Source organism: Otolemur garnettii, unplaced genomic scaffold, assembly GCF_000181295.1.
Source record: "Otolemur garnettii isolate 467f Iridium unplaced genomic scaffold, OtoGar3 scaffold00001, whole genome shotgun sequence".
NCBI classification, from domain to species: domain Eukaryota; kingdom Metazoa; phylum Chordata; class Mammalia; order Primates; family Galagidae; genus Otolemur; species Otolemur garnettii.
In genome coordinates, this window is record NW_003852396.1 from 32,127,127 (window position 1) to 32,141,174 (window position 14,048).

The following is a 14,048-nucleotide window of genomic DNA, read 5'->3' on the forward strand; positions in this document are numbered from 1 at the left end:
TTGTGGACATCGGATACCCAGGGAGATGAAGCTGAAGCGGGAGAAGGAGGGGAAAATTAACCGGCCTTCCAACTTTTGTCTGCCTCATTCTAAAATTTACACAGTAGACCATTTTGTCATCCATGCTGTCCCACAAATAGTTTTTTTTGTTTACGATTTATGACAGGTTTATGTTACTTCTATTTGAATTTCTATATTTCCCATGTGATTTTTATGTTTAATATTAGGGGAGTAGAGCCAGTTAACATTTAGGGAGTTATCTGTTTTCATCTTGAGGTGGCCAATATGGGGATGTGGAATTTTTATACAAGTTATAAATGTTTGGCGTAGTACTTTTGGTACATTGTGGCTTTACAAGGGCCAGTGTTAAAACTGCTTCCATGTCTGAGCAAAGAAAACTGCCTACATATTGGTTTGTCCTGGTGGGGAATAAAAGGGATCATTGGTTCCAGTCACAGGTGTAGTTATTGTGGGTACTTTTAAAGTTTGGGGCACTTACCAGGCTGTGGTGGGAATAGATGTCTCATGGATACTACGTGTTAAACCGTGTGTATCTGTGGAATACTCAATCTCAGTGCACACCTTTGACTACAGCTACAGAAGTGTTCCTCTAGACAAAGTTGTGACCCAATTTACTCTGGATAAGGGCAGAAACGGTTCACATTCCATTATTTGTAAAGTTACCTGCTGTTGCTTTCATTTTGCTACACTCATTTTACTTGTATTTAAATGTTTTAGGCAACCTAAGAACAAATGTAAAAGAAAAGATGCAGTAAAAAGAATTGCTTGATATCCATTACTTTGTGTATATCAGGCACAGCAGTAAAACAAAAAAACCCATGTATTTAACTTTTTTTAGGTTTTTTGCTTTTGTGATTTTTTTTTTTTTTTGATACTTGCCTAACATGCATGTGCTGTAAAAAATAGTTAACAGGGAAATAACTTGAGATGATGGCTAGCTTTGTTTAAATGTCTTATGAAATTTTCATGAACAATCCAAGCATAATTGTTAAGAACACGTGTATTAAGTTCATGTAAGTGGAATAAAAGTTTTATGAATGGACTTTTCAACTACTTTCTCTACAGCTTTTCATGTAAATTAGTCTTTTGGTTCTGAAACTTCTCTAAAGGAAATTGTACATTTTTGAAAATTTATTCCTTATTCCCTCTTGGCAGCTAATGGGCTTTTACCAAGTTTAAACACAAAGTATATCATAACAAATATTCTAATACAACTGCTGTTTCCAACCATGTCCCATGTTCCCCTCTCTTCCCTCCCAGTACCCCCCAAAAATGAGTTCTTATTTTCTCTGGGGGAGGGGGAGATTAATTGGATAAAAGTAGTACGTTCCATTTAAAATTTTGGTATATGGCATTTTCTAACTTAGGAAGCCACAATGTTCTTGGCCCATCATGACATTGGGTAGCATTAACTGTAAGTTTTGTGCTTCCAAATCACTTTTGGTTTTTAAGGATTTCTTGATACTCTTTAATAGCTTGCCTTCGATTTTGACCCTTTATTCTCTTTGTCAGGTGCACAAGATTTCCTTCCTTTTTTAGCCTTCTGTCTTGTCACCAACCATTCCTACTTGGTGGCCGTGTACTTGGAATAAGGCCGCATGATCTTTCTGGCTCCACTCAATGTCTAAGATACCCTGCTTCCTTTGCTTGCATCCCACAAACTATTTCCCTCATCCTCTTTACTACAGCAAATCTCCTTAGTTGATGAGATTGTGTTTATCTCCCTTTAAGCCCTACCTATCCTGAATGGTCTGTCATTGTCTGCCTTTAAAATCCTTCCTCTTTCTCTTCCTCTTTCTCTTCTCTAAATAATGATGGGGCTAAATTATACCCAAAGCTCACTCTACAGACTATTTCTTCAGTACTTTGCAGAAAACACCAAACAAAAATGCCATTTTAAAAAAGGTGTATTTTTTTTCTGTTAGAATGTAAGCTCCTCAAGAGCAGGGACAATGTTTTCTGTATGTTCTATTGTGCCTAGTACACTGTAAATGCTCAATAAATATTGATGATGGGAAAAAAAAAAAAAGAAAGTATGATGTTGGTATTTTAATGTAGATTGCATTGAATCTGTAAATTGCTTTCAGAAGTATAGACATTTTAACAATGTTGATTCTTCCCAGCCATGAGCATGGTATGTTCTTCCATTTGGTAATGTCTACTGCTATTTCTTCGCTTTGTGATGCTAATTGTGTCCTTGATTAGCTTCTTATCTTGGCTGTTATTAGCATATACAAAGGCTACTGATTTGTGGACACTAATTTTATAACCTGAGACATTGCTGTATTTTTTTTAGCACTTTCAGGAGTCTTGTTGTTGAGTTTTGGGGGTTCTTTAAGTATAAGATCATGTCATTGGCAAGGAATGAAAGTTTGACCTCCTCTTCCCCCATTTGGATGCCCTTTATTTTGTTCTCTTGCCTAACTGTATTAGCTAAAATTTCTAGTACTATGTTGCATAGTAGTAGCAATAGAGGACAACCTTCTCTGGTTTCAGTTCTAAGTGGAAAAGCTTTCAGTTTTACTCCATTTAGTATAATATTATCTGTGGATTTGTAGTAGATGGCTTTGATCAGTTTAAGAAATGTGCCAACAATGCCTATATTCTTACGTGCTCTAATTAGAAAAGAGTGCTGAATTTTATCAAATGCTTTTTCTGAATCTATTGAGAGGATCATATGGTTTGTTTTTGCTTCTGTTTATATGTTGAATTACATTTATAGACTTGTGTATGTTAAAGCAGCCTTGCATCCCTGGGATGAAACCTGCTTGATCATAATGAATGATTTATTTAATGTGTAGCTATAATCTATTGGCTAGGATTTTGTTAAGAATTTTTGCATCTATATACATTAGTGAAATTGAAGTTCTCCTTATTAGTTGAGTTTTTTCCTGGTTTTGGTTTTGGGGTAATGTTTGCTTTGTAGAACAAGTTGGGAAAGATTCCTTTCTTGTCAATTTTGTGGAATAATTTCTGCAGCATGAGTATAAGCTCTTCTTTGAAGATTTGATAGAATTTTGGTGTGAAGTCATCTGGACGAGGGCATTTTTGTTTTTTAGGGAGTTTTTTTTATTGTTTCCTCTATCTAAGTGCTTGAAATCAGTCTATTCAAGAGATCTATTTCTCTATTTCTTCTTGGTTAAGTTTAGGAAAAGATATGATTCCAGGCATTGCTCCATTTCTTCCACATTGTCACATTTCTAGGCATAGAATTTCTTGTGGTACTCAGAGATAATCTCTTGTAGCTCCATGGCATATGTTGTTATTTCCCCCTTATCGTTTCTGATAAGGTTAGTAGAGATTTTACCTTTCTGTTTCCAGTTAATCTGTCTAAAAGTTTATAGATTTTATTTATTTTTTCAAAAAAACAATAACTTTTTTTATTAATTTTCTGAATTCATTTGTTTTTAATTTTATTAATCTCTGATTTAATTTGGGTTATTTTTTTCTTCTACTAAGTTTTTAGATTAGATTGTTATTCTTTTCACAATTTCTGTAAAATGGTTCTTGCATTTGTTAATTCACTCTTTGTTTTTCAAATGTAGGCATCTAATGCAATAAAAGTAAACTTCCCAAGTTTTACTAAAGATTCAGACACACTCCATTTAGTTGGAGATCAAAACTAGGATATCTCCACTTAGAGCTTCTCCAAGACACATTGTAATGAACTTTTCTGAAGTCAAGATGAAAGAAAAAAATTCTGCAAACTGATGGGACTAAGTGCCAAATGCAGAGCCATCAGGATGACAGCAGACTTTTCAACTCAAATTTTCCAAGCCAGAAGAGAATATTCATTGACCTTAAACATTCTTAAACAAAATCATTTTTGCATCCTGCTAAACTAAGCTTCAAGATTGATGGAGAAAGCTAATCTTTTGCAGATTTATAAACACTGAAGAAATTCATGACAAAAAGACCATCTCTACAGGAAATACTTAGACCTATTCTCAATACTGACCATCTCAATGGACCACCACCAAAATAAACACGTAGAAGGTAAGGGTCAAAACTTAGCTTTCACAATGGCATAATAAATGTCAAAGGATTGAATTCCCTACTGAAGAGGAACAGGGTAGCTGATTAGATGAAAAAGCACAAGCCATGCATATGCCATCTCAGGGAAACACACCTAGCCTTGAAGGACAAATCAAGATGCAGGGTTAAGGGATAGAAAGCAGTATTTTAAAAAAATGGAGATAAGAAAGGAGAGGTTGCATCCTTTTTTCAGATACAAGCAGATTCAAAGCAATCAAAGTTAAGAATGACACTTTATGCTGGTCAAGGAACAATACAAGAAAAAGACATTTCAATTTTAAATATTCATGCACCCAACTTAAATGCTCCAAATGTTCTGAAATAGACCTCGATGGGTCTTAGCAATATAATATCCCATAACATCATAATGCCAGGGTCTTTAACACTCCTTTGACAGAACTGAACAGATCCTCTAAATCAGCAGTTCTCAACGTGTGGGTCGTGACCCACAGGAACTGTATTAAAGGGTTGAGGCATTAGGAAGGTTGAGAACCACATCTCTAAACAGAAACTAAACAAAGATGCAATGGACTTGAATGTGACCCTGGAACAAATGGGCTTAATAGACATATACAGAACACACTGTCCCAAAGCTTAAGAATGTACGTTTTTTCTCATCAGCCTATGGAACATACTCTAAAATAGATCATATCATAGGATACAAATCAAACCTCAGCAAAATTTAAAAAATTCAACAAAGGTGGCGATAAAGGTGGAACTCAACTCCAACAAAAATGTTCATCCTGACAAAAAGGCATTAAAATTAAACTACCTTCTATTGAATGATAATTGGGATCAGGAAGAGATAAAAGAGAAAATTGTTAAATTCTTCAAACATAATAGCGGTGGAGGCAGAAGTTACCAAAACTTGTGAGATAAGTATTCTTTTTCTTTCTTTCTCTTTCTTTCTTTCCTTCCTTCCTTCCTTCCTTCCTTCCTTCCTTCCTTCCTTTCTTTTCTTTTCTTTTCTTTTCTTTTCTTTTCTTTTCTTTTCTTTCTTTCTTTCTTTCTTTTTTAGACAGAGTCTCAAGCTGTCACCCTGGAGACTACAGGCATTCACCAGAACACCTGGCTATTTTTTGGTTGAAGTTGTCATTGTTGTTTGGCAGGCCCATGCTGGATTTGAACCCCCAGTTCCGGTGAATGTGGTTGGCACCCTAGCCAGTGAGCTACAGGTGCTGAGCCACTATTGAACACTTTGATTCATCTAATAAATTATGAGTTTCTTCCTTCCAGTTTCCAAAGACTATGTTACACATGTTTATGAAAATTGAAGAACTCTCTGTTATGACAATGTAGTGTGTGGACCTGTAAACATAATTTCTTTTTTTGTGTATATTTTTAGTGTACAATGGGATATTTTGAAATTTGGGGTGAGTTTCATTTAATAACAATTCTGCACTAGAATTTCAAGATTAAGTGAGAGTCACTGAAGAACTACCTGTCGTGGGAGTCTGATCATCTTCCTCTGAGAAGACAAGGAATTTCAAAATGTCCTAGAAATCCTAGACTAGCTAGAAGAAGTTGATCTCCAGACAAAGGGCAAGAGAGCAATATGAACAGTAGGGACTGAGTAAAGAGAACTTAGGAGAGGATGCAGGAGCATAGCAAGGATTGCTGATGATAGTGAAGAGTTTAGAAAATGAGTTGTTCAAGGCACCTAGAAGATGGGAGAGACATAGTAATTTTTTCTTCTGTTCTTTCAATGCTGCTATGGATTTTGAGTAACTTTCCCCATTATTTCTCTCATTGCACCCATACTTTTTAATTCATTTAGACTACAGGAACATCAAAAGTATGCTGATGATATTAATAATGAAGTTCTGCTGGTAAAGATAACCTCATATCTCACTGAATAAATCATCTTGCTTAGCCAGATATAGACACAGATATTAATACTTTTACCATCTCCATCAAAAGATTTGTGTATTTCTTATGCCTCTCTTTTTTAATCTTTGAATTAAAAATTTGATAAGGGCTGTGGCATTGTGAGAGTTCACCTAACAAACTCATGTTTTACACAATTGACAGATGCTATCATGAATAAGCTGTCTGTATCCTATACCTGCCTAACAATGACTATCTCTCTATCCATAGGCAATCTGAAATCTACCTTGCCTTTTCAGATTTAGGATGTCATTTTCTCCCCAAGTGTACCACAAGTACCTCCAGTATTGCTAATTCTTCTGGTTGATATTCCATTACTTGCCCATATTTTTAGCATATAAATTTCTTGTTTTAAAACATAAAATAGTTTATAGCACTCACATTACAAAACGTCAAGAACACTATTGTTTATATACTAATTTGGCCACATACATTACCATTTATACTTAGTCATATATTCCACATGGTGAAATGGGTGTAGTTTTTGGTAACTTATTGAACTATATTTTTATTTTCTTTATGCATTTAAATTTTATTTATTTGCATAGAAGTATAATGGTAAAATGAGCAGGTCTTAAGTGTATATAGTTCAGTGAGTTTTGAAAGGTGAATATATGTGTATTACTCAGACACCAGTGAAGAAATAGATGGTGTCATTTCCCAAGGAATTTCCATTATGGTCCTTTACCAACAATCCTCTCCATAACAGAGGCAACCACGATTTTGGTTTCTTTCTGTAAATAAGTTTTACCTGTTCTTGGGCTTCATATAAATGTAATTATATAATAATACCACTGTTTGGTCTTCTATATTTAATTCAAGATATGATTCCATAATTTGTTCTCTGGTGCTGCTGCTGAGTAGTAGTTTTCTCTCTCTTTCTAATGATTTTATACACACACACACACACTCAGCAAAAATTAAAAAAAATAGAAATTATACCTTGTATCTTCACAAGGTGGCAATAAGGGTGGAACTCAACTGTGTGTGTGCTATTTACCACTGTTAATGGAATATTTGGATATTATATTTGAAGCTAATTTTCTCCATTGATTGTGTGACTTAGATCCTCATTGAGCTTCATTTTTAACTTATATTATTTTTCATAATGTATTCTAGTTTTTACTAATGGCACAACATAACAGAATTGTTTTATAATAGGCTTCCCAGGCCTCCAGTATTTTTTCTTTTTATAAATTTGTTCATGATCTTTAGTTTCCATCTTTAATGCTTGCTGTTTGGTTTTTATTGTTGTTTTGTTTTCTGCATAGGGTCTATGCCAGAGCTTTGTTTCCAGGACAATAAAATTAAATTGTGAACCCGTATTTATGCTAATATCACAGTTGGAACAGTCTCCACTTCCTCTCCCCAACGCCAAATATTGTGGAGGCAAAGAATCCTCTGTTAGATATGGCATATATATTCAGCCTGAAGAGCACAGGCAGGGACCACAGAACAGCTGGCGTGATTCTTCATAGGAGACACTGATGACAGTTGCATTACCATAGAAGGGTCATGTGTGTTTTTGAGGCATAGGAAAAGGTAAACAAATTTGACTGACTGAGACTGGGTTTTTAGGGACAAGACCCAAGGAATAGGGGCATCTGGAGGAAGGAGAAAAAATTATTAAAATCAATTAATGGTGGACAATTGACATGGAGGTTGTAATCTTGAAGTTTTGGGAAAATTCATAAGTAATAAACATTCAGCCTAAAATTCTCAACCAGATTTCTACTCTTTACATAGTCTTTTTTTTTTTTTTTTCATTTGGTTTATTCAGGGATAAATAGTGGCAGGGATGGGAAGGAAGGAAGCACAGTGCCTTGGCTAACTCTCAGGATTCATGTAGCAGGTATCCCTGTGGTTGCTAGAGGGTGGGCTCCTGGAAGGCAAGAAATGGAACCTCATGGAACCTCATCTATTCTCCATCTCTCACACACTTGGTCTTCTACATGGCATAGGGTGATGTGCCCTCCTTATGGGAAAGGCAATTTCAGGTCTAGGCAATGAGTAGTACCCATAAAGACTGTGTTTTATTCATGAAATGTAGTGTTTCCAAATCTTTATCTCTGCTTCATTTCTGTGTTCATGTCAATGCAGTAATAATTACAAAGCAGTTTTTATTGTTATAATTGTGACTTCCTGTGTACCAAGACCAGTTCAATTTCCTCTACTATCTTCCTGTATGAATATGATTAGTTTTGGGATTTTGTGATATGGGCTAATCTTACTGGAGTTAGGTGATAGCTCAAAGTAGTTTTTATTTGCATTTCTCTGATGATTAAGGATGGTGACCATTTTTTTCATATATCTATGGGCCATGTGCTGATCTTCTTTGGAGAAATTTCTCTTCAAGTCCCTTGCCCATCCTGAGATGGGATCACTCATTCTCTTTTTGCTAATACATTTGCGTTCTCTATGGATTCTGGTTATTAAACCCTTGTCAGAGACATAACCTGCAAAAATCTTCTCCCATTCTGAGGGCTGTCTGCTTGCTTTATTTACTGTGTTCTTGGCTATGCAGAAGCTCTTTAGTTTGATCAGGTCCTAATAGTGTATTTTTGATGTTGCTTCAATTGCCCGGGGTGTCCTCTTCATAATACCACAAAATCCCAAAACCAGAGATGCTGGCGTGGATGTGGAGAAAAGGGAACACTTCTACACTGTTGGTGGGAATGTAAACTAATATGTTCCTTTTGGAAAGGTGTCTGGAGAACACTTAGAGAACTAAAAATAGACCTGTCATTTGATCCTGCAATTCCTTTATTAGGTATACACCCAGAAGACCAAAAATCACATTACAACAAAAATATTTGTATCAGAATGTTTATTGCAGCCCAATTTATAATTGCTAGGTCATGGAAGAAGCCCAAGTGCCCATCGATCCGTGAATGGATCAACAAACTGTGGTATATGTACACCATGGAATACTATGCAGCCATAAAGAAAGATGGAGACTTTACATCCTTCATGTTCACATGGATAGAGCTGGAAAGTGTTCTTCTGAGCAAAGTATCACAGGAATGGAAGAAAAAGTATCCAGTGTACACAGCCCTATTATGAAATTAATTTATAGCTTTCATATGAAATCTATAACCTAATAGCAGCCTAAGAATATGAGGGGGAGAGAGAGGGGTGAAAGAAATGGGTGGAGGGAGGGTGATTGGAGGGATCACTTCTATGGTTTATCTTACAAGGGTACAAGTGAATCTTTCTCAAAGTAGAATATGAACATCTTAACACAATAACTAAGAAAATGACATGAAGGCTTTGTTAACTAGTTTGAGGACAATATTTCAAATTGTATGTGAAAACACCACACTGTATCCCAGAATTTCATTAATGTACATAGTTATCATTGAATAAAACAAAACGAAACAAAACAAATATGATTAGTTTCCCTAAGTTACAGAGAAAATACACTTTATTATTAAAAAACTTGCTTAAAGTGGAATAGCATTTAAGAGGTAGAGTTAAGATCCATTCCCAGATTTTCTGATTTCTAAAGCTATGGCCTAAAATCTTATACTATGATATATGTATATACCCCCACATACATATATATTTATTTATTTCAACTTATTATCAATGATTTGTTTTCTCCAACACACAGCTACTACCTACTTCTTTTTGTGTGTTCCTAAATCTTTCTAAATGGCTCCTGGAGATTTTCCATATTCTGATGTGGGCCAGTATTACAGTGGACACCATTTTCTTCTTCAATTTCATCCTATTTTCTCTTTAGTTTCTGGAGCAAGATTGCATTTGTTGATTGGTAAAGGAATTATTTGATTGATAAAGATGTAATGAATTGTTCATATATCTCCTGCTGCTTATACTTCTTTCTCAATTTTTAAACACTAATGTCCCCTCTATCTTGAGATTAACTCTATTTCTATAACTACTTCTATGGTCTACAATTCTGAGGGCCTTCAGGTGTGAAATGAGCATAAAAATAAATTCCATTGCTGCTATCATCATTCTGGCATACTGGCCACTCTGCCCTCACCAGGTATGGGCGGTGACAACACTCACTGCTGCAAAGAAAAGGCAAACTAGTGACATGAGTCACTGAGTGCTGCTGGCACAGCTATAAAAGCCTGACAACCCATGTTAGGTGCATGGATTCAGGCACTGGAGAAATGAGCATTTGCCATTGAGACTTCCATCTCACTAGTCACTATCTTTCTGCCTTACTGTCTGACCTTTCCAGGGCCCCAGGCAATAGACACTGAAGGATGGGACTTTGTCAAGGTAGGTGCACTAATGAGGCTCACGTTATTACATTGTGACTTTTGTGGGTTCTTCTGTGTATGCATGTGTGTATGCATGCATAATATAAACAAATATATTAACATTACATATAAAGATGTCATCAATCTATGAGTTCTTTTTTTTTCTTTAATTTTAAAAGAAATTAAAATATTTTCATGGACCCATAGTATTTTGGCTGTAGGGATTGTGACTTTACACCTAATGAATAATTCAGTCCCAGTGCTCATTTCTCACACACTTGGTCTTCTACATGGCATAGGGTGAACACTCTAGTATTTGGATCTCTGAGACTTGAGATAGTGAGAGACCAGGAGAAGTGATTCAAATGGACTAATGGCCCTTTCATATCGATGGAGAAATCTCCCAGTCCATCTACCACATGTGGATTTGCTCCAAATTCTTAGGCATCAAAAATAGCAATGTATTTTATAATTGCTTATGGATCTAGTTCAATTTTATGCTAATATTTAGCCCAGAAAAATGTAGTAAGTTATTTGTCTCTTGTCATTCAGCTTAGCTGATAATAAAATAAAGGCACACGGATATAGTATAAAATATGCAAAAATCAATCATTGAATTTACAGCAAGTTGCCTTAGACATGAGTTTTGCCCTTATAGTACTTTGGGTCCACCTAGGGTTAAAATATAGAGAAAGCTTGATTATAATAAAAAGGTGCTATATTTTTTTCCAGAAGTTGAGATTTGGTGTACTGAATTGGCAAAAAAAAAAAAAAAAAAAAAAAAAAAGGACTCTTCAAAAGTATTTTAATAGAAAGGAATCCATATAATGCAGAATCAGCCAAATTTTAAGTCCTCTTATGTTACTGATTCTGTCCTGACTAAGAAAACCTCAATCAGTCAGAAAGACCAGTGGTCACCTTCTCTGGGAAGTTCTCAGGGAATATCTTCATGTCTTTTATTCTAGAGCTTCTCTATCCTGAAACTTGGGTACTTTATTCTTGGAAAAATTTGTACATCTTATCAAGGTCACTTTTATTCTGTTACTTATATTTAGTATCACCTCACCAGTGACATGGAAAATCAGGGCGAGTTTCCATTATTTTCCAGAGAGCAGGAGCTTTAAGATGACCAGATTAAGCAACCTTCTCTGAGGCTCTCAAAAAAGCTGTACTCTGGGTAACTGATGCTCTGCGTCTGCCATATTGATCCTGAGTCTCATCCTTCCTAATCTTTCAACCAGGAACATTTTCATCAATTTTTCCTGACCAAGAAGGAGTTGTTGCTCCTTTCCCTGGAGAAACAGCCACAGTTCCCACAACAGTTCCATCTGAATAAGATGGACCTACCAGACCAGCCAATGCATGCTGTGCTGCACCAGCCCTGCTGTGGGGTACCTGAGCTGGGTAACTCCTCCATCTTCTCAGAAACTTCCAAACTGAATAAGTACATTGTGACATATAGGTACTTATTATTACGGTGTGGGGGATGTGTGGGGTGATGATATCAAAGGTCTTTCTACAAGGCCTCTCTTAGAGGCAACTCTACTGTCCTCTGCTTTCCTTAAATTATCTCCAAAACCCCAAATCTCCTTCAGAGAAGGCAATTCTACCAGATCTCATTCTAACATCCTTCAACCAGATCTTCAGAAAGTAGAGGCTAAGCACTAACTTTTGGCCATAAACCAAATCCTTCCCTTAACTAATTTTTTTAATTGTGTAAATATATAGAAGTTATAGAATAGAATTTTGAAAAATTACTACCTGCCTAAGTCAATCTTTATCCTGGAGACAGAAAATACATTGGAGATATGTAAAGCAAAACAATACTATGTTGTACAGAATGCTATCCATTTTAGTTTAGTTCATATTGATTGACATTTTTTTTTCCTCATTTATCATGTACAGTGTGGTTCTCAGGTGTTCCCTGAGAATAATGTGTGTCATTTGTTACAATTTTTAGAAATCTATATTTGCATATTTAATTACTCTAATTTCTGATTCAGTTAGCCTGGGATCAGATCAATTTTATAGATTAGCAAAATGAGGCCTAAACATATTAAGCCATTTGCCTCAAAACAGAGGCAGTTATTCACTTTTAGAGTTAAGATTATTCCTATAACTCAACGATTTTACTTAGAAATTTTTTATTTCAGGGTTATCAACTACCCACATGCTATGAAGCCATCCACAGTGAGTGACATAATGTATAATGCAGCTTCCTTATGGAGCACTGTGACTCCCCTGATCTTCCAGCAAGTGCAGAGTGAAGATGCAGACATCAAGATTTCTTTCTTGAACTGGGGTTAGAAATTGACATGGGGGGATATCATGCCCTGTGTAAAGGACAAAGAGTCCCAATCCATAAACACAAAGCCAGTCCACCTAGTTCTGCTTCTGAGAAAAAAAAAATCAAGCACAATCTTAATGCAAAGCAAAGCAAAGTGTATATAACACAGGAAAGACGTTTCTAGTAAAGTGTACAATGGGTAGAGTAGCAGTTTCACTGTGGTGCAAACAGGGTGGGGAGATCCCACATTTTCCTTTTAAAAAGATATTACAGAGCTCCCAAATCTGTTGAAATACCATTCAAAGTTGATCCAACCTGTTTATAAAAACTTGTAGGGCTTAGGTTTTCTTTTCCTTTTCCCAAACCATTTTGGGAGAGGTTTCTGTGTCTAATCTGTAACCTTTACTCAGTATCTGCCATCTGTCCCTCTTTTGCTATACTCTGGGATATAGGGAGTAGCTAGGCTTTTGGCTGCACACTATTCCTTTGCATAGGTAATGCCTTAGCCCTCTCGCACCCAACAGCAGCCTGTTGCACAATATCCTAAGTCCTAAGACTTATTTCAGACCATTTTGGCTCTTGTTTCCCTCCTTTTCCCACTGTGATCAAAGATTCTGTCATCCCCAGATCATGGAGATGATTTGCCCTTTGATGGGCCAGATGGTGTCTTAGCCCATGCCTTTTTACCAAATTCTGTAAATCCAGGAGTTATCCATTTTGACAACAATGAACATTGGTCATCTTCAAACACGGGTAAAGGCCTTGAGTGCTGGGAGTGACTGCTAAAAACTCTCTGGCAACCTGGCGGTTGGTGTGGTGTCCGCTGGAGTTTCCAATACAACAAAGGGGTGGAGGGAGGGATTCAGAGTGGTCAGGGTGAGGTGGGAAGCTTTGGCTAAAGAATCAGTTTCTCTGGATGAGTTGGAGGAGCTGGGGTCATTTCTGAACACAGGTGCTCTCATAATAAATACTTTGTCATATTCCAACTCTCTGTTTCCTTATCTTTTTACTTACCTGTTTCAGTCCCCCAATCCTCTCCCTCACTCTTGTTCACTTCCAGTTTATCTGTCCAAATATCTTATTCTGTTTCCCTCTTAGCCACTTTCTACTGTAGCCTACCTTTTCCTTGCCCTTTAACATTTATTCTTTCCTCTTTTTCTTTTGCTTCCTATTTTCATTCTTTATTTTCCACTCACTTTCTGTTTTCCCTGTGCATAGTTTAATTTTATCCTTTTGTTTACTCTCTTTCAGGTTATAATCTGTTCCTGGTTGCCACTCATGAAATAGGTCATTCTCTAGGCCTGTACCACTCTGAGAATCAAAACTCCATAATGTACCCCATGTACCAGTATCACAACCCTAGAACCTTCCATCTTGGTGCTGATGATATAAAGAATCCAGCAAATTTATGGTCTGTTCCTGCTGGGGGTGGGCAAGGGCAGGAAAATCCACTTGAAATTGACTATTTTCTTCTGTTTCCACAAGGAGAAAGATATTGGTCTGAAACAGCCTAAAGCTGGCACAGAATCATCATTCCAAATGTTCTTTTGGTTGCTTTACTGAGGATCAAGAGCTCCAAGCAC

At 36.4% G+C, this 14,048-nt stretch overlaps 1 protein-coding gene across 1 annotated transcript in view; it reads left to right on the forward strand.

The window, feature by feature from the left end:
- Positions 1-13,979, forward strand: part of MMP26 (matrix metallopeptidase 26) — a 14,774-nt gene extending 795 nt beyond the window's left edge. The window contains exons 3-7 of the mRNA XM_012805050.2: positions 10,121-10,197; positions 11,420-11,640; positions 12,332-12,480; positions 13,093-13,218; positions 13,717-13,979. Coding sequence (XP_012660504.2) covers positions 10,121-10,197; positions 11,420-11,640; positions 12,332-12,480; positions 13,093-13,218; positions 13,717-13,979 — 836 coding nt within the window. The remainder of the gene's footprint in view (positions 1-10,120; positions 10,198-11,419; positions 11,641-12,331; positions 12,481-13,092; positions 13,219-13,716) is intronic.
- The last annotated feature ends 69 nt before the right edge of the window (positions 13,980-14,048 follow it).